Here is a 25834-nt window from a genome sequence, read left to right on the forward strand (position 1 = left end):
GTTTAAATAATACTTGCCATTGATAGTTTTTCCAATTTCAAGATAGTCAATGAAAATTATCCCATGCAAATCCCAAAAAACTGACTCCCATGACCTTGCCTGCAGATGAAATGGTATTTGCCTTCTTTGGAGCCTGTTCTCCCTATTGAATCCATTGTTTTGATTGTTCTTTTGTCTCGGGTATGAAGTAATGGAATCCATGTTTCATCCATGTTTATGAAACGGCACAAAAATTCTGCTTTGTTACTGTGAAACTTTACTAAACACTCGATTGAAACATCTTCACGACACTGGTTTTGCTAGTGTGAGCAAATGCGGCACCCATCCTGCACACAGCTTTCTCATGTCCAAATTTTCAGTTAATATATGATGTACCACTCCTTTTGAAATGCCTGCTATGTCTGCTAGCTCGTGCACTTTGATTCGACGATCATCCAGGATCACTTTTTCGATTTTCTTCACCTTTTCTGGAGTTGCCACCTCATTTGGTCGACCAATGCGATGCTCGTCTTGACAGCTCGTATGGCCTCCTTTAAACTCTGCTACCCAATATTTTACTGTTGTCAGCAAAGGAGCAGACTCACCCAGAGTAGAATCCTGTTCAGCTTTTATATTGGTTGGGCTGAGGCCTTTCAAATGAATGTATTTTATCGCATAACAATGACCAATTTTCACAAATTCACAAAAAATGTTCTCTATTGATGGCTGCCAAACAAATACTAAACAACGTGGCATCTTGAAACTTGAAGCATATGCTTTATAGATTGCGTACTTTCTAATACAGTGATATTTTTCAAACAACTACCGCCATCTCTAGGTCAGGCCTGGTACTTATGGGCCCCAGCATGTACCATCAGCCAATCTGATCACCTGTGGTCAACCCACCGAAATACCTGCCAATTACTTTGACCAGAAGACACCTCAAGGAGAGGAAATAAAACTTGTTGTCACTTGAAATGACATACGAAATGAAAATCCTGAAAAAAGTATGAATCCAAAAATAAAAGTATGCTAACATTGATACAGAAACAGGCAATTAGGAAATTGTAATGAAACTGATTTTTATGGATATTGCCCAAATGACACGTGCTGCTTTTTTATTTTGCAAGCTTTGAACAACTATTCCTATAGCTTCATTAGGCAAGAATGGAAAATTTCATTTGATCATCTCCTTGAAGCTGTTAATGGTTGGGAAAACTTATCACTATACTCAATATATTACAAATGAAAAACAATTGATAGTTATTACTATACTAGGAAGAACAATATTGATGGTGTGTACCATCAGGACTGGTTTCTTATTTGTAGTCCTGAGCCCATTTTGGAATGATGAATGCCCACTATGCAGGAGGACATCTCTGCATTATGCTTATAGCTGCAGTGGTCAAATCAGCAATGCTCAAGGGTTACCTCCTTTGAGCATAAGATTACCTCTTGCTCTAAAATATTGTCTCATTTGACTGTCATGTCATAAGTCATAACCTCAACATCCGAACTATTTAATGGAAATTGACATTTGTCAGAAGAACACCTGAATTTTATGAATGGGCAATTGCAATTTCTCATGAGTATGGAATTTAAAATCAGACCCAGAGGCTTAGCCTTCTCCATTCATGACTATAATTTTATACTATCTTACCCAAAATTAAGGAATATTAAAAGAATGAGAACTTGGGTATTAGATTTAAATATTAGGGAGATACATTATTGACCATTTTTTAATTTTGCCTCAATTCTGAGATTGAATCTAAAATGATATTCCTCTACAAAGAGTTATCCTTTTGTTGTATAAATTGAACCAAATTCTATTCCCAGCTTACTAAACTTAAATTATTGGAATGTGTGCATACATATTCATGGTACTTTATGTTTGACTTTTTCTTCATAATCAAATTTCAGATTTTGATGTTTCTACACAAACATATCCATTGATTTCCGTGGATGACATTGTAAATAAGTCTTTGCTGAAATCCATCTCCAAGTGTGGTGCTTTGAAGAATGAATGTGAATGCATGTTAAGGTGGAATGTAATCATCTCTGTGCCTGATGTATGGGAGGGAGGAAATGAGCGTAACGTTGCTAATGAGTGGGTCACTAGGTGCTTCACTTCAGAACCCCTAAATGGGAAACGAAATAAGGTTAGAAATCACAATATCCTACTTTAATCCATTTTATCATTTTTGGATATTTGGTATTACGGGTTACAATGAATCGGGAAAGATTCTAATTATTTCCAAGTTTGTAGGCATACATACCAAGTTATAGTAACAGTTAACATATTTTATCTTGGTGAGCTGTTTTAATTTAATTATTAATTTTTTGTTCAAAATGGTCAAACTCTGTTGGATGATTTATGTAGACAAAAAGTAAAAATGTGTAGGAAATTTAAACATGAACAAAAGAGTTATATTACATATTAGCATTGCAACATGACCATATAGTATTGGTATCCCATCATATGAATATTGTTTTTCAAGCCACATGCATATTTTTTGTTTTGCAAATTACGTCTGATATATTTTCCTTTTTACGGTTGGTGACCTAACACCCCCCGCCACACGCCTTAGCGGCGGCTTGCGGGGTATGATGTAGATGTAGATGATATATATATCATGAGAAAAAGTTCATTTTAAATGAAAATTATTAGTGTTGTGAATTTAAGACTTTTGGTGGTTAACTTTTGTTGATTAAATAAACCTTTGTTTGCTTCTAGAGTATATTCGAGCTGAAGAAGCCTATAAATGATATTTTAACGCTGAGAGTGTGCATCGATAAAGTTGTTGGTAATCACTCATCAGTCAATTACATGCCTTACAAAAATATGAATGGACTTCTTTTTGTTATGAAAGGATGTCCCAATACATTGCCTAGTGAGGCATCTCGTCTTAGAGATATTTTTAATCAAAATGACAAAGGAAAAAATTGTCCCCTGGCTATAGTAGTTGTTGGAACGGAAAAGTTTTCAGTAGAAGAATCAATCAAGGAGCTGAAACTAGAGTCTTTGCAGCAAATGGATTTCATTTCTCAGTATGAAATATTTGTCCACCATAAAAACACTGGAAGTTTACCTCATGTTCAGGTGAGTTGCATATTTTTCTTTTATGTTCCTCATTGTTACAGTAAACTCTTGATTGTCCATGCTAATGGATGCATAAACATGCACAGATAATGGAAATACGTGGAAAATATGATCGATGTTTATTGGTTCCTAAAAGACATATTTGAGATAATAATATAATAATAATCTTTATTTGCCCAGAAGACACTGACACAGTGTAATAGATACATCAGATAAGTGTATAGGACACGTCATATGTACATATAGATGTTAAACAATGATGAAATTCAGAAAAGCATGACACAATAATAAATTTTTTGCATAAAATATATTCCATATTCAGTATGGTTATTTTTTCTCCATGAATTCCATTACAGAATAAAACTGTTCTTTCCTTAAAAATGATATTAATTTCTTTTTGAACAGGACTGGATCCTTTATGTACTTAAAATCGTAAGGGAGCCTGTTCAGTGCAAGGAGGCCCATTGATTTAGGCCCCAGGGATGTATTTAAAGTCCTGCTATAAGTTTGATGCAGGTCTCTGCAGGCTCTGGTTTGGTGGCAATGAACGTTGTCATTTGTCATATAATTGGATATATTACTTTTAGCGAAAATGCATACGACATAAATGTAAATACATGGAACAGTCAGAATATTTAACCTTTTGAAGAAGGAAAGACAAGGTGCATTGTAGGGAGCATTGCATATTAATCGTATTAAACATTTTTGAGCTTTAAAAATTGAATCAGAATGAGGGGAAGAACCCCAGAACAGAATACTATAGATAATTAAAGAATAAAATTCTCCGTAATAAATTGAAAGTAAGATATCAAGGCTTACAGATTTCCTAATACTTCTAATAAGAAAGCAAATGGAATTTAACCTGCTACGAAGATTGCATATGTGTTCATCCCATGATAAATTTTTATTTATAACAACTCCCAAAAACTTGGATCTAGAAATTTGAGGTACACACGTTCCCCCTAGGTCAATGGCCAATGAAGCAGGGGCTTTATTTTTATTAGAGAAGTATATGAGTCCAGACTTGTCAGGGTTGAGTTTCAGAGAATTTTGTGAACACCATTCACAAAGAAGTTCGGAAACTCTAGCTGCTGTCAAGGTCAAGTTGTTTAACGATGGTGCTGATACAATTACGTTAGTGTCATCAGCATATAAAATTGGCTCGGCTCCTGGAACTGACTGCAGAACTTTTGGTAAGTCATTAATGTAAAGTAAAAATAGGATAGGGCCCAAGACTGAGCCTTGGGGTACACCTAATGTAACTTCTTTACTAGGAGAAGTAAAATTAGTACCGTTCTTTGACAAAATAACCTGTTGGTGCCTTGCGCTGAGGTAAGATTTGATCCAGTTATAAGGGATACCTCTGATGCCATAGTGTCCTAATTTGGACAAGAGTAACTGATGATTAACTAGGTCAAAAGCCTTGGAAAAATCGAAGAATAGTCCCAAGGTTTCAATTCTATTATCAAGATTTGAAAGTATTAGGTTTACGAGGTGATAGGTAGCTGTAGATGTAGATCTGCATTTCCTAAAACCATTCTGTGAGCCAGACAAGAGATTAAAAGATTCAAGAAATGATGTAAGTCGATTATGGAAGACCTTTTCAAATAGTTTCCCTATCTGGTTTAATAAAGATATTGGACGGTAAGAATTCATATCCTGCTCACTACCTTTCCCTTTATAAAGTGGTACAACTTTGGCAATTTTAATGGCATCAGGAAAAACACCAAGTTGTAGGGATTTATTAATTAGGAAGAGTATCTGTTCCTTGATAGAATTAATTGATTTTTTTATCACAATCCCTGGGATACCATCTGTACCAGGACTACTTTTGTTAGGGAATTTTTTAATGATGTTCATCAGTTCCAGTTCAGTACAAGGAAGCAGGTACAATGAATTAGACAGGCTTGGGATTAGAGGATAATTAACAGGAATTGGAGTATTTGTAGTAGTCTGGTGGGACAAGTAGAAGTCATTTAAGTTGGATGCCATTTGAGAGTAATCAGAAATAACATTACCGGTGGAGTCCTGTAATTTGAAATCATGATGATTATTGATAGAACACTTAGCTTCCTTTATAATCTTCCAAATTTCTTTAGATTTGTTATCGGCATTGAGAATTCTACAGTTGTTAAATGTTTTTTTAGCCAGTTGTAACTTTTGACGGTACGTTTTTTTCAGTGTTCTATACTCCAAGCAGTCTATCGAGTTACATTTATTTTTATAAGAGATAGCTAACTCCTTCATTTTTTTCGAGAGGCATCGTATTTCATCGGTGACCCAATGGTTTCTAGTATTTAAGGACTAGTTTCTAGTTTTGTGGGAGACCAATGGAAAACAAATGTCAAAGTAATATTGATATGAAGAATAAAAATACTCAAATGAGTCATTGTAGGATCTGAGTTGGTATAAATCAGACCAATCATGGGACTTCAACATATAATTGAAGATAATAAAGTTTTGCTCTGTAAACTGCCTTTTATAAATTTTTTTGCAGTGACTTGGAGAAGAAATTAAAATCTTGCATAGAAGAGGATAGTGATCTGATATGTGGGATTTGATTACTTCAGTATTTACTTTTCCCAAATCAATGTTTGTTAAGATATTGTCTATAATAGTAGAGGAAAGGCCGTTTACCCTAGTGGGTTCGGTATTAGTAACACAAATGTTGAAAGAGGTAAGGATATCTAAGAATTCCTGTTTGGCTTTGGAATTACTTGCGAAATCACAATTAAAGTCCCCAGTTATAATTAAATTAGGTTTTGGTATAGCATCATGAATTAGCTCTAATAGTTTGGCAAGTTTGTTAAGAAAAACACTAAAATCACTCGAGGGAGAACGATAGATAGATAATAAATGATATGCGACATTATTTACACTGAGACCCACGACACAGGACCCGAAGGACAACTCTTCATTGAGAAAATCCTGTGAGAAACAGGTTGGGAAAAGGCGCACACACTGTGAAACTAGAACCAATACACCTCCATTTCTATGCTTTGAACGGCAAAATACATCGGCGATGGAATATCCAGGTAGATTTAAAAATTTCAAATCACTTAATTTCAACCAGTGTTCATTAATACAAAGGACATGAGGTTTATATTCACTCATCAGGACCTCAAGATCCAGCAACTTGTTACTAAGACATTGAATGTTAATGTGCAGGACCTTGAGGTACTTCGCTACCCTGTCGATGTTGTCGGGCGTGTCTTCCAAAAAGAATAATTTCCGACGTGCACATATTTGGGCCAAAATGAAGGCTTTATGAGGGTTTCCCGTAGCTCACTATTCACTGAAATGCGGAAGGAGGCATGGTTGCCGCGGGTCACTTCGAGCTTGACAACTTCCATGACCGATGAAGTATCCAGATCAGGAATTTCCTCTCGAACATATTCCTGAATAGCTTCCACAGTTGTGCTGGAGTTGAGATTCCATACATGAAGATGCGATCGTCGTGGAATACCTGCGAGGAAGCACATCTTCTCCGACGATCCTATCGCCAGAGGAGTACGGCGTCTTCGTTTATTGGTCGCAGGGATGAATCCATCATCAGATGCATTAAGAGGATGACGAGGTTTAAGAGTCATAACAGATTCAGGTTCAGAGGAGTCACACAATTCGACATTGCGGGCACTTTGGGCAGATTTGCTCAAAGTGGCAGCAGTGAATGTATCACATTTCTCGGAAACGGTACATATTTGCTCTGGGGCTCCTTCTGGATATCTGAGGAGATCTGTATAAAACACATCACATTGCTTGCAAATATTCCAGACAGACGCAAACACATGTGATTGGAGTTTGAATGAAAATTATAGTCACAAATAAAAAATAATACCGTAAACAGGAGCAGTAACAGCATGCATAAGAATAAAGTTATTTGTTAACTGAGAGGGACATGAATTAATCCAAAGTTTAGAATTGATGTTCACACAGGAACTGATAAAGTTGAGATTTAAATGGCAACAAATATTTCATTTCCCTTAGTTTTCTAGGTAATGCTTTCAGGAATTCGACACCAGCATAATGAGTACGACAATATACGTTAAAATTTTAAAAATAAGGTCTACAACTGCATGCATTTGGAAGTTTACCTAGGATTCTCATTGCCTATTTTTGCAGCCTAAAGAGGTGCATGGAATGATATGAATTCCTCTACATGACAATTCCATATTTCGGTCAACCATGAATGAATACATGATAAAGTGAGTGAGCCATAATATTCGTCATCCAGGGTCACAATTTTCCTCAGGAGGTAACAACTTATAGCAACCGCAGAGATTATTAATATCAACATGAGCTTCCCAGGATAGAGTCTCATGGATATGCATCCCTAAGAATTTTGTCACAGTAGAGACTTGAGAGAGGATCCTCAAAAGTGGCAAGGCGATAATTTTTCTGTAATGGATGAAATTGGATAAATGTAGTTTTCTTATTGTTCTTGAATACCATATTACCTTCCTACCATTTATTCATAGTCTGTGTTACTTTGAAGTACTTCATGGTTTAGGTTCTTGGAGCAGGTTAAGTGAGTTGCATCATCTGCAAACATATAAAATGACAATAGATCAATAAGATAATTTTGGAGGTTGTTTATGTATGGAAGGAAAAGTAGGGGACCCAGAATAGATTCTTGAGGGACACCTGTCTCAATCATCGAGGGATTATAGATTGCAAATGGTTTTGATTTGGTTGCATTTATTTTAATTGTTTGTGATCTTCCTGTCAGGAAAGATTTTATCCATTAGTTGGCTATCCCAGGGATTCCATTTTCCTCAAGATTCCTCAGTAGTAGTGCTTGATCAACGGAGCCAAAAGCCATTTTCAAGTCATAAAGTGTTTTACCTATTACATTATTCCTTTTGTCCAGTTCAAGTAAGATATAATGAATGAATTTATATGTTGCAGTTTCAGTTGATTTATTTTTCATGAAGCCAAATTGAAAATCAGAAAGAATATTAAGTTTGCTTAAGAAGTATAATATTCTACTTGTATTGTACACTGCTTGTTCCGGAATCTTGGAGTAAACAGATAGCATGGATGTGTAGTAACATGGATCATTGAAGAATATGATCGTGATATTAACAAATATACCCATTGAAACTTACTTTTCTTCATTCTGCATTATTAATTCTAGTTTTTTAGCCTTGGAACGTACATTATTTTCCATTTTATTAAGGTGGAGTTATAGTTTCACAAGAACACCAAACTAGCATTAATTGAATAGCAGAACATATTTTCTGGAGAAAGCGAAACCAATCACATAGAGATGGGAAAGTATAGCTAGTTCAAAGAAATGTGTAAAATAAAAAAATTAATACTATTGACAACTTTAAAATTTGTGAAACTGAAAGCTTTCTAGAAAGCCAAAGTATCAATCATATATTTTTCATAAAGTATTTCAATGTTTCAAAGCATGTCTTATCTATTAAATCTTATCAATTTTAATTTGACATAAAATTGAAGTTACTGGGAAGAAAGTGGCATGGATAATCCAGAAAAGGGGGATACTCCACGCATGGATAATTGTTGAGTTTACTGCAAATATGATAAAGTTCAAGTAAAGAGCAGGTTCCAGAAATGCCCTTGTTGTTTATAATGTTTGTTTTCCCCCTTAAAAGTAATGAATTTCATGTCTGCATATTTCATAAAAATGTTCTGTGAATGAAATGATGAATCATATTTTATGGAGTTAATGGTACCATTTATTCTACTGTATTAGCCTTCGAGTATAATGATGGATATTGTTTCACTTAAATGGGCTTGGCAATCAAAACTCATTTTATTTTCAAGAAAACAGCTATCAACATGAAACCTGTTATAAATTAGTGTAACACTGCTTATTCTGTGTGATAGGTGTGTTAATCCCACCGTAATAAAATTACTCAATCCCACTTTGATGATGAAAAATATCATTGTTTTGTACTTGTAAGTCATATGCTCCATGATTCCTGCAGTTGTATTCTGTAACTCTAGTCACTCGTGATAAGGCACTGCTAGTGTGTATATCTCTTCTCCATGCTCATAGTGTAGCCCTAAAAGGTGCATACATAAACTGTAAATGGGAACTCATTGCAGTGGGGCCCTATTGTATGTAGTAATGGCTACAGAGTAGTAATGCCAGGTTCTTCAACTGATGTAATGATCATGGAAGGGAGACCAAATTGTGAATTAAATTGACTTTCATTGTAGTTTCAACTTGAAAGTCATCTTAAGAGTAGACATTCGACCAGTCTCCACAATCGTAATAAAGATACCTCGGTGACAGAATTTTCTCTGTCTTAACTATAAATGTCACCCTCACAGCCTCTGTTGCATTTGTATTAATATTCAAATGCTACTTTACTATGCATTTATAATAACTTTATTTCCACTAAAATGTCTTAATTTTTCAGAAAGGCATATCCATCCTATTATGCATAGGCATGCAAAGGCATATCCATCCTTGTATTAATGCCCATATGAAATATGTTATAAAATATTAGACACAGCCGAGTCTTTATAGCAAGCTTCCTTTGCAATTCCCTTCCCATATGCATCAAAGAAGAAAGTTTTTATATTTTAGAGCAAGTTTTTTCCTGAAATAGCAGTTGAAAACCCGGATAATCTTGTAGTGTCGTATACTCGGGACAATGTGGTAATTGGTAGTGTACTATTTGAGTTCGGTCTATGACTGTTTCTGAAAACACTATCATAAACTTCTAATGCTCTTCTGTATTGCCATATTGTATACTAGAATTTGGCAGTAGGTACACATGCTATGTTTATTATCTGTTTTTTACATTTCATAGCCATGTGAGCTATCTTAAGAGGCAGTTGTGAAGACATTGTATGTCACAAAAAATGTTATAATTGTTACTTACCTTTTCAGATGGAGGAGGCCTTACATTGGCTAGCACGGAGTGCTGAATTTCCTCCTCCGTTGGATGTTCAACCACTAAAAACTGTGGTGGAATATTTGCTTTTGGAGAATTTTTGGGTCTCTCTTAATTTGGAAGCAAAGAATAATGAAATGTTACAGTTAGCACTCCAGGTAATCTACCACTGTCCTAGTTATAGTATTTATGAAAAAATCAGTGTGGAATTCTTTTTAGCATAGGTATTTGTTTAAGGAATAACTTGAGGATTTTGTTGAAAATTATAATTTGATGGATTGATCATACTTATTTTTAAGTACGCCTTCATTTCAGGATCCTAATGACCTCATTTCAATCTATAATGCAACTGTGCAACTTGTTGCTGAAGCATGTTGCAACAATAATTACTTAGGAGTACATGGAGTTATGGATTCTCAGATGAATGAGCTAAATGAGAATTACTTGTCCAACTTCAAACCATTCATAAAAATTTGCTCAAAATCAAGTTACCTCTTGGAAATCAAAAAGGTAAAACTTTAATTGTTGCACTCGTGTCTCATATTCTACGAAGAGTTTAAAAACATTGTTTTGTTAAAATTTCAGCTAGTTGAATCCCTTAAACTTCCCAAAATACCTTCATTGCCCGCAGCAGATTTCATGGAATTAGGAGTAATAATGGATGATTATTGTTCTTCTATTTCTGTGAACATGAGAGACTCAATAGGAGCATACTCTGTGTGAGTTTTGAAAATGTATTTGACAGTTAACAGTTAAAATGTTTTTTTTTGTTTTGTTAATATCTAAGTGTTAGAGCACCTTAATATATGCTTTATGTATATCTTACTCTGTGATCTGTATGTGTATATTTTAATTTTGTTATTGTACCTTGTTGACAATGACAAATTTTAATTACCACTCCTCTAACAAACAGATACTCTAAAATTAATTACTTTGAATATATTTTTGTTTTCAGAATAATGAAGATATTAGAAAAGGAATTGGATTTTAAACTAATCAAGAGACGGAGGAGCATTTATTCATCTCCTTGGCCATCAGTGTTGAAGGTATATATGTCACTTGCACTCAGGATTAATCAAGATGCTTTACTAAAAAGTTGAACACACCAGTTTTATCTTGAAATGTGAACTTGGGATGCTTTTTCACTTGATTTTTCACCATGGATACACATTTACATTTATGGTAAATTAGGGAAAATCACAATTGCTAAAGTTACATACTTTGCAAAAATATAATCATTATTCACAATATTTAGAACTCTTAGGTTCCTAATTACTGCACATGATGGGTTAAGTAAGCACCATTTGGTAGGATTTCGAGTGGGAAATTGAATTGTTTGACTGAAATTAAAAGCTAAAAACCCTTACCCTGTTTCAATTCCTGCCTTGGTGGATTTTCCTACATCTAGGGTTCGCTTGTATGTAATGTCTGAGGTTTTGGTGGAAGAAGGGACTAATAGTCTCAACCTCACCCAATTAAGTCGATAAATAAATAAAAAATAAAATAAATACTCTCAGTTATTAATTTGTACACATTTGGTAGGACTTTTATTTCTCCCTTTACCTGACCTCAATATAATAATTCCAAGAAACTGCAGGAGATGCCGCGACAATAACTTTTAATGGAGTCATCCACGAAATGTGCATTGCAGTGCAACAATTCGAAAGTGTAAAAGAAATGATTGATTTTTACATTCGTACCAATTTTTTACGGAGGATTTTAACACTCTGAAATTGTTGCCTTGTAATGCTCTATGTACTACTTTGATACTTAATGTTTTGGTTATTCATTAACTTCCAATTACACCACAATAAGCCTAATTTTTAAAATTTTTCTTACGCATAGTTAACACTCCACTCAAGGGTATTTGTATGTGGTTTAGAATCATTCAGGCATGTAATAGAGGCACAAGTTTAACACTTAACAGTAGTGTCACAAACTCATCAGATGAAATTATGCATGCAACTGTATTTATTTCTCTTCAAAATTGAAACTGATGTGTGTGGTGTTGACCGAAGTTTACTTTGGTGTTGCTTAAATTAAATTTGAGTTCAACTTGGAATGGGTAATCTATGAATTCAGTTCTGCCATTTAATTCTTGTACTTTGGTGCATTTAAGTTGAATATTCTGAAAATTCATTTTTTCTGAACTGTTGCTAAATCTTGCTTTTGCATATAATCTACCGAATGATTAGTATAAGTAATGTATAAAATACTGCAGGGGTAATAAAATGTTGACTTAAAATGGCCTGTTTGATGTTGGGATATAAAATGTAAAAATCCATGCATGGAATAGCTCTGTAGCTTTTCATTGATTGTTTTCACTATGCTAGGTATGCCTTGTTAAGTTGCAGTTTTAGACTTCTTTGAAATGGAAATTTGATGTCTAAAATTTGCAATATTTGGACTGAAAGAAGTGTTTAGGAATCGGTATTTGTTGATAAAGCTCAGATTTTCAATTATCTGAACCAGAGTAGAAAATTTTAATGTAAATCTTACATATATTTTCATTGTTGTAAAATTAGTTAGTGTTAATTTTTTGTGAAGTTTTATATGAAAAATGTAATTTAATTTGAGTCCTTTTCTGTACTTTGTCTGGTCAGGTTATGGCTGGCATGCGAGTAGGATCTGTAAATTTCAGTGAACCAACGAATCCCAACTGCTTACGCAGTCTTATAATAAGCAAAGATCTTAGGAAACTCATGGAGTCACAGGATGGATATTGGTGGATGAAAGCTGCAGTTATACCAGAGTTATTTGGTTGGTATTTGGCAATGGCCCATTTGCTCTTTTTAATTTCATGTTGTGGAATGAGATGAATAATTTGTCATATTTTCCATTATTACATTTACATATATTTTGTGCATATTATTAATTGTATATTTTCGTAATATTTTTACAAAATCAATTGAGTAATGGTAAGTAATTTTAGAATTGAGGTGATTGCAGGGCCTTCATATTATAAATTATTTAATGCTGTAATATCTTTCCCATTTCATTTTTAGAAGAAATACAAAGTCAGACGACTCAAGAGCTTGCCAGCAATCAATCTTTTGGCGATGAGGTCTCAAATAATACGTCATTGAAGAAAAATGATTTGTGGGACTTAAAAGAATCATTAGAGAAGTTAACATCTACTTTGTCGAAGCAGTCTTCCAGATTTGCTAAACTGAATTCTGACATTGAAACTACAGTGAATTTAGGAAATTGACTTTTCAGAAATAACATGTTGAGAAAGAGGAGTAAAAGTAATTGTTTTATAAAATTTCATTTTTCCTAATGTGGGAAATTGTTGTTATAGAGTATGCTTGATACTGTAGGTGATTTTATTTTTAAAATCGAGTGAAAAAATAGCAACTTTGTGGTTGCTGTGAGCAAAATGAATTTTATACAAAGCATTTTGTTTAATCTGTTGATCTATGATTGTCAGTGTTGTATCCTTTGTGTATGTGGGGATTTCATTTTATTTGTCTTTTTGTAAGGTAAAGAGTAATCTTTCCTAAAAGCTGATCAATTTTGTATTAAGTGAAATAAAATTTTAACATATTGTAATTTCGTTATTGATGCCTAAATATTAACTTCTTCAAAACAAAGTCCTGGTGTTAATGGATACATGTTTTTTAGGATTTATTTTTCATCGGAAAGGGAGTGATCAGATAATTACGATTTTCCTGTTAAAATGCTCACAAAAAAACATATGCATTGACATACTGCACCATTTTCAGGTGCAGAGTGAGACAATTTTCACCATGTAAGGTTTAAATCTGGGGGTGTGCATTAGAATGAGCAAATCCTGGGAAATGCAGAGTGGGCTTTCAGAATTGATGTAGCGATTGCGAAATCAAATTAACACTGCTATGCCTACCAAGTCCATCTTCGAGTTGAGTTTGGCTGGCATTTAGTGATATGGCATTATCAATGGAGCACACTAATAAAAAAACGTAAGTGTAAAACTTCTGTATTACCATCAAGGGTGGCCACTGTTGGGAAAATTGGAAAATGCTCAATTTCTTCAGAGTCGGGAAGACATTTGGAAAAGGCCATATTTTTTAAAAAGTGGACTTCTATATTTGATTGGATATTTAATTTGATAATTGGGTATTCTCGATCAGAACGAAATTTCTTTTAGCGTAAATGTAGAACAAAGTGAACACGATCATGAAATGAGCGATTGAGAAGTTCGCCACAAATCTTTGGGGATTGATACTCTGTAACAAGTATTGATACCGCTACTTTGCAGTTACATAAACTTTCCCGAACAATAAGTAAGCCCTCTCCACAGTTCAGACCGTTAATTGCTAAGTTCAAACTAGTCTGATAATTATATTTTGTTCTTTGTTTCCGAAAATGAGCTAAATGGCAAATTAGTAATTGAACGACGTCAGTCTTCAATATTTTAGTTCCTTGATTTATTATACAAATTATGAATGAAAGATTGTGGGCACCTTCGAAACGTAAATTTAATTACTGGAAAATTTTGGCACAGAATTCAAGAGATAATAGTGCCACCTCAAATGGCTATTTAGTGTGCACAAGTTAGTTTTGTTAGCCAGGGGAACTCATCATGTACTCTGCATTTTCCTTTTTCCCGCTGCTGCACTGCCATTTAAACACGCTCTCGTGAATGCTATGCCGAACAGTCTGAATCGCGAAATTCGTAGCCTTTTTGAGACGCCCGCGTCGTCTGACGCTTCAGTGTGAGGGATAAATATCGTCTGTCAAATTCCTGAAAGTCTAATGATGGTTAAACATGAAGAAAGCGAAGACGGAAATAATATTGACCTTAAATCATTGCATTATGCCGTAGGGTTAACCATTACGTATTCATTTTGTGCATTCAAAGTGTTTGATGCTATATATAATGCCCAACCTACACCTTATTTGGACGAAGTCTTTCACATTCCTCAAGCCAACAAATATTGTAATGGATCATTTACAGAGGTATTTTGTTCTTTCGTGGCATTTAAATGTGGAATTTGCTTTGATAACTGATTTTGAAGCGGTCCTCAGGCATGTATGTGGTCAGCCTAATGCTACACATTCATTTGGAAGTGTGTTGAGTAACTGTGAATGTGAAAAGTTATGTATTTCATCTTCCTAAATGGTAAAATTAAAATGAAATATTTCCGGGCATTCATATTTTAACGATTGCATTATGGTTTCAAGTCGGTTGATAGCTTGGTTTTACAAACCATAAAAAATATTAATGTTCGCCGGTATTACAATTTAACATTACCAATTTAATTATTAAACATTACCAATGTAAACGTGCATATTTGCTGACACCAATAAAAATTATCGAAGGCTTTCTAATTTCAATCATTAGCAACTGCATTGGTAGCTCATGAATCAATAAACAGGCGGAAATACTCTTAGCGGTTTTATTGCTTGTCATCATTTCGCTTTTCCTTGATAATTTTTGTTTCATATGTCTACATAGCGAGCATGTAATTTAATGATCGCCTCTTTTGTACTGATAACTCCATTTATGCTATTCCTAATTCTTAACCACCTGTTGTTTTCCAGTGGGATCCAAAAATTACCACTTTACCTGGGCTTTACATTTTTTCAATTGGATTTTTAAAACCTTTTAGTTGGATTTTAAATCGTGACTATTGTACTACATATGGTCTGAGATTTACCAACTTATTATTCAGCATTGCAAACTTGATTCTTGTCATTGGAATAAGACATAAAATCTTAGAATGCGGGGTAAGTAGAGGGTTTCCTATTTTAGTATACATTATTGAACTTTACTACGGGAGGAATCATTTTTGCTAATTTTTATGTTGAATTTTTTGCAGAAAAAATTTCCAGTTCAACTGCTGTGGGGCTCTTTAAACTTGGCACTCTTTCCTGTTTTATACTTTTTTACATTTTTGTATTATACTGATCAAATTTCCACATTGCTGGTGTTACTCATGTATAGATTGTATCTTGGTCAAAACTTCAATTGCTCAGCTCTTGCAGGTAAGAATTCTATATCGGTGTCTCCCTTTTCCTAAAAGAATTAGTTTTAATAGGCTCTTATATATATTTATGGCATGTGTTCTAATTACTTTTACTATCTTTTGTATTAACTGACAATATCCATACCCGCTATGCCACAAAATGGATTTTATTATTTATTAAATTTTTTATTTTATTCATATCATTTATCCATTTATCAATACGAGAACAACTTTTCTTCACCATGTTCATAAGCGATTCACAGCCCCTATAGAAGTTTTTCGCATAGAAAATTGTGGTGTCTCTCTGGCACCAAAGAATGTGATTTACTCCTGACCTCAGTGTTAGGAGTGGCACAAAATTGACTAATGATAGACTGTAATTGTATGAATTGTATGTGTCATGTGCATAAGTACAGGGAGCTATCTATTACTTCCTTACATATCAGGAAAGGTATGAATATATTTTGTTTTATGCTAAATACATATTTCTAAATCTACCCAGTATTCATGGTGCTCCTAATGATACATTCCAGGTAACCATAACCTAATCTTAACTATTTATATCTATATTTTCATAATTCTCTATTTATCCCATCAAATGTGGTAATATGCAGTCTTGCTTCGTCGAAAGAGATAATTCACCTTGGTGAAAATTTTAGTAGCCTTTTAACAACCTTTGTGTTCTCTGCAAATAGGGTAGTGTGGATGATTTTTTTACCCTGCTGCATCCCCAGACATTTTACTGGTCCTTTTATTCATTTATTTTTATGAATATGTTTTCTGCCTTAGTTTGTCACATGAATAATGAGCATACTTGATAATGTGAAGGATGCTGAAATGTTTCCAACTTTTGGGATGCATGCTGTGGTAATAAGTAATAGGTTTTCTTCCTCAAATTTGTACTTCATGATGTAACTGCTGTTGTCTGAAATTTATAAAAGAACTCTTAAGAAGAAAAACCTCTTGAAATGATTTTTATTGAGTTCATTTCTTTTTTTACTTTCTGATGGCTATATTCTTCTGATCATGGAAGCGTGCATTCTGACCAACATTGAATTTCCATAAGCTTGAATCAACTTGCTGATATATCTGCCATTGCTAAGAGTTTGCCTCTATCTGCCTCTCAACTGTCTGCCTTGGGCATCAGAACCAAGTTTGGAACTACTCAAATACACCGTGTAAAAAAACCTTAAACGCAGTAATCAACCCGATGGTCAGTTTGTTAGGTTATGGTAGAGTTCACCCTATACTAAGCCTGGTGTGTGAAATTCACGTCAGGGTAGGGGGGCCAGATCCTTTCCCTGTGCCACCTATTGTTTCCCAGGAAGATCTGGTTCCTGAAAAATCACACAGCTTGGATGGTGCCCATAGAGGCATACCCAAGAATCGAAACCGGGTGCTTTGGTCAGTAGTCCAATGCTCTACCCCTGCACTACTGTGCTCCCCATATCCACCATGTATGCCTACATATTTCTTCTTTGACAAGCTTTGACTTCTTTATTCCATCTTGAATTACATCTTCATGGCTCCTCTCCTTGTCTTCAATCACATCATTTGGTTTCAAAATATATATGGTGCTCTCTTTAAGTAACCTCATTACTGTTATGGCATTACATGTACCTCCTCCCTTCATGAACTCTGGCTAATCATTCCCTAAGTAATTATATATGCCTTCCTCTTAATCCTATTATTGATGATTCTAAATATCAGGTTAAGTTCATAAATAAATGCTGCTTTTTTAAATGACTGTACAAATGTATTAGTTTAACCCCTAGGTTGGTTTGATGGATGAGGGTGCAGCTCATTCAATAATTAGCCCAATGACTTGTGTCATTCAGGCATCAGGATAGGGCAGGTTCTTTTCTCAGTGACACTCAAGGTTTCCCAATTAGATCCAGTGCACAAAAAATGTCATTGTTTGGGGTAAGCTAAAGGGTGACCAGAGGCTTCACCCTAAATCAAACCTGGGCCCTCTGTTTAGTATCCCAGCACTCTATCCAATGGACTATCACACCCTCCTTAGTGTAGTGTGTGGTAGCATAACTTGCTGATTTGCATGGAATTTGTCTTTCAAATGAGAAAATTATGCTGTCACACCCTGTATGAAAGTAAAGTGAAATAAAATGTATCTTAAAAGCCAGTACAATATTTATCACGCGAAGAAAAATATTGTAATTTAAATTGCCTGGGTAAGTGATATCAAAAATCAAATAATGACATTATATTGATGGGTAAACACACTCATATAGTTTACCATTTTGCTAGCAGTATTGTACAGAAAGTCTTGGAAAAATAGATTTTAACTTGGATAAAACTTCATAGGGAATGATTTCAACATGCGGTAGAAAGAGGTAAGAATGTAATAGAGACTTTTGTGGAGGTGTCAGATGAGGAGATGGTTTTCAGATTGCTCCCGAGTCGTTCCCTCTGGCTCGATGATAGTTTGCTACCGTTATTGACAGAATCTTCAGATCCAAATTCACCTTAGACGTATCTCATTTGGAGTATTCTTCAGGCCCAACAGCTTTGAACATGAAGATGCTGACTGGGGTGCCTGCCAAACCATCATCCAACAAAATGTAATGACATGGGAGGAACCTGAAAACTTTGGTGTCAGTGGTAGGGTAGAATGTGCATGTTGGACAGAATACAGGGAGGCATGTTCTGAATTAGAGAAGGGTTTATTTGAGTGTATGATGTCACATTGTGGTGTGTAAGGTGAAGTAGTGGTGATTAGTCATTTTGTCCATCCAAAACCTATCTTAAACAATTAACAACCATTATTGTAATTAGGTATAGGAAAGACTGACTTCACTTTTGCACTTTTAGTGCTAATTCGCTGATGAATCCCGGTCTGTAATTATCGTGATGAAAATGTGGTCTAAGAATGACAGCATGTTCTACCATGAATTTAGCCGATAGAATGGCAAGTTTGTTTTTACTGTGTGTTTGTTTTATATTTACTGTGTGTGTTTATTTGTGTGTCCATCTGATTACAGGGTTGATTTCTGTCATTTGTCGGCAGACAAACATTATCTGGGTTGCATTTTTTGCCATTCAGCTTGGCCTGGAATCATTGGAGGCTCATCTTCTGAGAATCCAGAAGAAGAAGGATAGCAGGAAGTATCTGGAAAACTTGATGGTAAATGTTCTCTTCCTCTCTATCTTTTCCCTATTTGGTAGTATTCTATTCATAGCATGATCGTGTGCAAGAAAAAGTTGTCATGTGTAGTGTGGAAGGTGGAGGATCATGTTTTTATCAAAATGTTCTTCAAATACTTATATATATCCTGTAAGTCACTCAGTGGTGTATAAAGATCACTAATGAAAAGGAATTAGATTGGGAGTGGGGTCCTATAGTTTTTGGCTCTCATGCTCTGGCTCCAGAAAAATGAGTATCTCATTATATCTTTGTCTTTTTCTCTAATTTATATCCCTGCTTTGATTGCCAGTTATGGATTAGTTTAACAATAATTGACAATGATATTGGTGTGAAACTCCTCTTTCTAAACCTTTTTAATAAGTACAATTGTCGTAATTATTTTATTAAAATTGTAATATTTCATATTGATTTCTGTGCAAATTTTATGTTTGAGTATCATGAGATAAGTTGGTTGCAATGGCTATATTTTAAGTGGACATCTTTAAATGAATTTCATGAGGTTCAACTAAATAATTGGAATCAGTTTTGATCAAAATACGAAGAAAATATACAGTGGTGACTACAATATAGTGTCATGGAGATACTAATTTATTAACTCAATTTTTGCCGTAGAAATTTTTAAATGTTTCATTTCAAGGATGTGATAACTCTTTGGGAGTTAGTTACTCTTCTCCCAGATTAGTGCTATTGTGCAAGATATGGACAGAAACTTTAGAGATTCATATACAGACTGACAAGGTGAGCCAGAAGATTTTCCGGCCAGAATATGACAGCTCTTTTCTGCATATACATTTACATAGTACTCCGGAAGCCACCCCAAGGGCGTGTGGCGGGGGGGGTGTTAGGTCACCACCCGTAATTAAGAATAAAGCCACATGCAAAACCCACAAATTAATACCAGTCTACGCACATAAAATCATATTTATTCGTGCCAAAACCTTATAATGTACCCACATGCAAATACATATATTATCAAATAATATACACATGCACCTGTGAATATACCTTATGTCTATGCAACGTTTGATCTTGTCCTGAATTATAAATTAAATGTCTTTAATATTTCTATAGTGACTTTGGTTTCTTACTGTTTTGATTCCTGATTGTCCAGGGAAAGAATGAGTATTTGTATCTATTTGTAGTGGAATCTATTCTGTGCCTCAAAAATTCATAGTACATATGCAGAGATGCCCGAAAAAGGGATACTTTGAGTTGTGGATAAAATTCATCAAAATACATAGCATTTGGCACAACATGATTAACAGTTTGCTTTAAATATTTGAGAGTAAAAACAAAATGTACTCAAGTTATTGGCGAAACGGAGCGCATGTGTCTCCCAGTTATATTTGGCATCTTAAAATAAACTTGTGCACGGTATTGGCCGCAGTACTGCAATGTGGAAGGCAACGGGAAACCACCACATAATACGTAATCTCCCTAGAATATGCAGCCTTGTCTTGCATTCAAATACAGTAGGATGGATGGATATGTTCTGTAGTAAACCAATCATAGGGTTGAAATACTAAAAAAATAAAATAAAATAAACTTGGGCATTTTGTATGCAAAACCTGTTTCACAGAGTGTTTGTTTAGCTAACATAATAACTGTCACATTTTAATTTTGGTGAAAAATATCCCGAAATGGACTCCTGTGGTACCTTAACATTATTACTGTTTGATGTAAATACTACAGGCCATTGTGTCCAACTGCAAATTTACAAATTCTTTTGTATGAGTATGATTCATTCCCCTTAATGCTGGTCCTCTTACACCATATCTTTCAAGCTTATTGGTTAAGATTTATGATCAACGTTATCAAAGGTTTTGGAGAAATCCAGGAATCATCCCACTGTCTCTGTTCCATGATGAAGTGATGTTAATAAGTAATTTATAGCAGTATACATGGTGGTGTTAGCAGATCTATTGTTTCTAAAACCATGTTGACTCATATCTAGAATATTGTTACCATAAAGAAGGTTAGGAAAATGATTTTTCTAAATGCTCTAAAAAATCATATCCAATTGATTAATTAGGCTGATTGGTTTGTAGTTGTTAACCTCAACTGCCTTAACTTTTGTTTAATAAATAGGCACCGCTTTGAGATCTTAATAGAGAATTGAAATACTACTAATTTAAGAGATTCATCAATAAGATTGAACATTGAATTTTGCATGAAATCATATGAAAGCAGAATAATATTATATATAATATCATGAAGACCAGTTACATCTTAATGGGGCATTTTTATATTTATGATAATTTAGCTCATTTTCCAAACATGACTCAAGGAACAGGATAGAATTAACAGTATATCTAGAGCAGGCAATATTGATGTTATTCCCTTTCACTTGGGTTTAACCAAAAACTGATTCGTAAAATGCAAGTACATGATTTATGGAGCAATGAATCATTTATTTATGAAGCTATATTAATATTTATCATGATTAATGGAGCTATGGAATCATCATGAAGAACTGCATAACTGTCAATTTTTTGTCCACAAGATTCTTTGATAATTTTCCATGATCTCCTGACTCGGTCAGCATAATTCAGGATTTAGGGATAATTCTTTTTTTGCATTTAGTATTAAGTTTGAATATTGGTTTCAGATTTTTGTAGTCTGCAAATAATTCCACATCATTTGATTAATTTTCTAGTTCAAAAGATTCTTCTTGCATGCAGAAAACTAAAAATCTCCAGAGTAATCCAATTTTAATCCCCAGGAAAAACTCAATGAATCGCCCCAATAACCGATTGACATGTTTCTTTGATAACCTCTCAAGCTTCTGTCTCTCAGGAAAAGCTACATTGAAGTAGAACAAAAACTTATGATAAACTAAGTCAAATTTAAAATTAAGGTGCATATAATAATGTCACGACAAGAAACAGATCTAACCATGTTGAGGAAATCCACATTGATTTATTTTGCTATAAGTTTTTACGTATGAGGGTAGTTAGAAAGGTTCTTGGAATTGCCACCAGATATCAGCACTAGCCCAACAAATTTCCTGCTTAATAATAGGTAATCTATTATGAGTAAACACATAACATACCGGTGCTCTGTGAAGAGATCTGTGGTGCAGATGTCTCACTGTTGCAGTTCCCATGTAGTGATTTGTGAAGATGGGAAAAATTGAGATTCGAGCAGTGATTAAATACTTTGTAAAGAAAGGTATGAAAGCAAAGGGAATTCATGCCAACTTCCAGAACACTCTGGGGGATTCTGCTCCTTCATATTCAACTTTTGCCCAGTGGTTAAATGAGTTTAAGTGAGGTCGGGACAGCTTAGATGATGATCCGCGTAGTGGTCGGCCAAAGTGTGCCCATAACCCAGAAATTATTGCAAAAGTGTATTAAATGGTAATGAAGGATGGCTGACTGAAATTTCGAGGAATGACTGAAGCTGTAGGGATGTCATCTGAATGGGCATATGATATTACATTTTAACAGTGAAATTGGATATGAGAAAATTATCTGCTAGATGGGTGCTGCGACTCTTGATGCAGGATCACAAACATATCAGAATGGAAATTTCTAAACAATGTTTGACCTGCTTCAAGAGCATCCAACAAGATTTTCTGCTCCGCTTTGTGGCCACAGATGAAACTTGGTTCCACTACTATACCCCAGAGACAAAAGGGCAGTCAGAGGAGTGGAAAAATGTTGATTCACCACAACCAAAGAAAGCGAAGCCAATTTGATCGGCCGGAAAGGTGATGGCTTCAGTTTTCTGGGATGCGAAAGGGATTCTGCTGATAGATAATCATCCAAATTGTCAAAAGAGTACTAGAAAACACTATGATAACCTCCTGGGCTAACCACAGCAAAATGTTTACGAAAAAAAGTCCAGGTTTGGCAAGGAAGAAATTCATCTTTCATCAATACATTGCACGCCCATGCACAAGTGTTGTTGCCATGAAAAAAATATGTGAACTAAGATACGAATTGTTGACACACCCACCTATTGACTTGATTTGGCTCCATCAGATTTCCATCTCTTCCCCAAGCTCAAAGTTTACCCCAGTGCTCTTCAAAATAAGAACTAACAGCCAAAGGAGACTGGTATTTTACCGGCCTTAAGAAATCTAATTTTCGAGATGGGATTAGGACATTGAAACATCACTGGACCAATTGCATCAGTGTACAGGGAGACTGCACTGAAAAATAAAAAAGTTTCAGTTAGTTAAGTCATTTAGTTCTATTATACTCCAAGAACTTTTCAAATTACCCTCAGGTCACAATGAAGTTGATTCTTATTGCAGTTGAGTGTTAATTTCAATCTCTCTCATAGCTAGGCCTAATCCATCTGGTCAGTTGTTCTTCAGTCACTTGGTAAACTGAGTCAAACCGACTTTCTAACCGTGGCAGTGAAAACTCGACCAGCAAGAGTGAGTTTTATAATGATACAATTTCAAAGTGTAAAAATCATTTTCCTTGACTGGGATTTGTACCCAGATCCACCTGATGTCTGGCCAAGTGGTTTAGCCAGTAAAGCTACCAAGGCCTGTCATTGTCTGTCCATCTGAGATGAACAGAGAATGCCTTGGTAAACAGGCAGAGGGTGCCTCGGTAGCTCAGCTGGGAAAAGCTCTTGGCTGGACATTGAGAAATTCGGGTTCGAAAAGGCAAATGACTTTCACACTTGGATGTTTTTGGATTATAATGTGTGTGTAGTGGATGACTCTGTTAAAAGTTATTTTTGGCATCTCCCACAGTTTCTTAGAAGGTTGAGTTTGGTTGCGTCTGGGAGACATTTCTGCCTCTTCTATCAAAGATCTTGATTTTATTCACTAACATGGTGATAGGGAGTTTGTTATCCCACCTTGTTGTCTTAATTCATGGTGCTCCATGAAACCAAGGTAACCTTGAGGAGCATCCTTTAAATGTTTGATGATCATGGTGAAAAATAAATTATTCGCTTCTTTCCTTGCTCCTTGTGGTCAGTTATGTCTAACCATCTATCCCTCCCATTAACTGAGATTATTTGTTAGTGTGATTTAGGGTTGCTTTCAAATTTTCAGCTCTGCATTTGCATGCTGCTTGTTGCACTTTTCCACTTGCCTCCATACTGTGCATGTAAATTTACTGGAGTTGGGTATGCCAACATTGATTGCATCCTGTTCTTGCTAGAAGTTGGGCAATTCTTTGAAATCATTCCCTCGTATAATCCTGTCCAAACAGTCTCTAAGCTCAGGGAGATATATTTTGGTTCATTGTTGCTCTTTTCTTTGCAGTTTTTCTTTTCTGGTCTACTGAGGGAACCCAGAGTGCACATGACACTGGTGAAGGACCTCATTAAAAAGGAAGCTGGATATGTTATGACAGGAGTGTCATTTTTAGCATTTCTCTGGGTGAACAAGGGAATAGTTGTGGGAGATCGCTCAGCGCATCAGGCTGTTATCAACTTACCTCAGATATTTTATTTCTCCATGTTTTTCTTGTTCTTCTCCTTTCCTTATGCTGTTGTCAGAGTTAAGAAGTTTTGCAAATTTGTGTTCCAAAATCCAGTTTTTGTTTTCTGCTTGGTATTGATTTCCATTGCTGTGGTTGCTTTTAATACTGAAGTCCATCCTTATTTGTTAGCGGACAATAGGCATTACACCTTCTATTTATGGAGATACTATAAAAGGCATTGGTCTATACCTTATATTTTGGTAGCTTCACATGTCTTTGGTCTCTTCTCAGTGTATAATTGTCTGGGACACAACAAGTACAGCTTCCAGTTAGCTTTCTATGCATGCTTCTTTTTGAGTTTGGTTTTCCAAAAATTGTTGGAATTTCGATATTTTATCTTGCCCTTTTTAATAATCAGGTTAAATATGAAAGTAGAGTCAAGATGGCAGTTACTGCTGGAGTTTTTAATATTTCTATGTTCAAATGCCTATACAATCAACTTGTTTCTTACACGAACATTTTCATGGGCTGACTCCCCAGATGTCCAGCGTTTTATGTGGTGATAAACCTTTTACTGAGTACAAATGGAAATTTTTGGTGAAATATTAAAAATAAATGTTATTAATGGTATCTCATATTTGTTCATGTTTTACTTACTACACTTTTTATTTCAAATTATTGATGAGCTGTTGAATTTGTTAATACTTGATATAGTGTGCATGGTTTTAATTTAGAATAAGCTGGTCCTATTTTTGAATAGCTGGAGTTTCTTGTTAATCTTGTGTTTTTGAGATATATTTGTGACAATTTGGGACCCACTCTTTTCTGTTATTTGCCCTCTTACTATTTGTCGTTGAGAGGTATATGCATATTTGTGAAGGCATATTTTCTTATATGAGATCCTGAGTTTTACTTCACACAATGAAGTATGCAGTTGCAAAATAACTTTGCCTTTAAAAAAAAGTTTTTTTTAACGGATCTACAATTATTTTATTTTGAAATTATCTTGAGTTACATTGAATAATGGCGCAAGTTTTTTGGTGGGGATATAAAAAAAATTGCTGTAGACTACGAAGTAGCCCTCCAGAAAGTTAGTATACATCCTAAACATATCATTGCAAAGGAACTTATAAGTGATCTGAAGTTGGATTTCAAGGCTAAGAGATGTTTTCCTGAATTTGATTCTTTAAACTCCATTAAGCACTCCTAAAAGCCTGGAAACCCAGTCATTCAAAAGGCAGATAAAGGCAATGTGGTGGTGATAATGAATAAGTATAATTACATTGAAAAATGTGAAAAATTCATTGAAGAGAATAGGATTAAGGAACTGCAATCAGACCTGACAGCCAAGTTTCAACTAGAGTGCAAAAGAT

General features: G+C 35.0%; 2 protein-coding genes across 2 annotated transcripts in view; both read left to right on the plus strand.

Annotated features, from left to right (window-relative positions):
* The window catches only part of xmas (RRM_XMAS2 and SAC3_GANP domain-containing protein xmas), a 32263-nt gene extending 18793 nt beyond the window's left edge, over nucleotides 1-13470 (plus strand). Inside the window, exons 15-22 of the mRNA XM_071592137.1 lie at nucleotides 1900-2138; nucleotides 2714-3079; nucleotides 9951-10112; nucleotides 10270-10464; nucleotides 10540-10673; nucleotides 10910-11000; nucleotides 12558-12714; nucleotides 12960-13470. Coding sequence (XP_071448238.1) covers nucleotides 1900-2138; nucleotides 2714-3079; nucleotides 9951-10112; nucleotides 10270-10464; nucleotides 10540-10673; nucleotides 10910-11000; nucleotides 12558-12714; nucleotides 12960-13165 — 1550 coding nt within the window. The 3' untranslated portion in view covers nucleotides 13166-13470. The remainder of the gene's footprint in view (nucleotides 1-1899; nucleotides 2139-2713; nucleotides 3080-9950; nucleotides 10113-10269; nucleotides 10465-10539; nucleotides 10674-10909; nucleotides 11001-12557; nucleotides 12715-12959) is intronic.
* Nucleotides 13471-14632: 1162 nt separating this feature from the next.
* On the plus strand, nucleotides 14633-25221 carry Alg10 (alpha-1,2-glucosyltransferase Alg10). Its single transcript, XM_071592225.1, has 5 exons — nucleotides 14633-14895; nucleotides 15481-15666; nucleotides 15759-15924; nucleotides 18905-19047; nucleotides 24302-25221. The coding sequence occupies exons 1-5, from the start codon at nucleotides 14692-14694 to the stop codon at nucleotides 25022-25024; spliced, it is 1422 nt and encodes a 473-aa protein (XP_071448326.1). The 5' UTR covers nucleotides 14633-14691; the 3' UTR covers nucleotides 25025-25221.
* Nucleotides 25222-25834: the final 613 nt, after the last annotated feature.

The sequence above is a fragment of the Hetaerina americana genome, unplaced genomic scaffold, assembly GCF_022747635.1.
Source record: "Hetaerina americana unplaced genomic scaffold, ioHetAmer1.1.p SCAF_5, whole genome shotgun sequence".
NCBI classification, from domain to species: domain Eukaryota; kingdom Metazoa; phylum Arthropoda; class Insecta; order Odonata; family Calopterygidae; genus Hetaerina; species Hetaerina americana.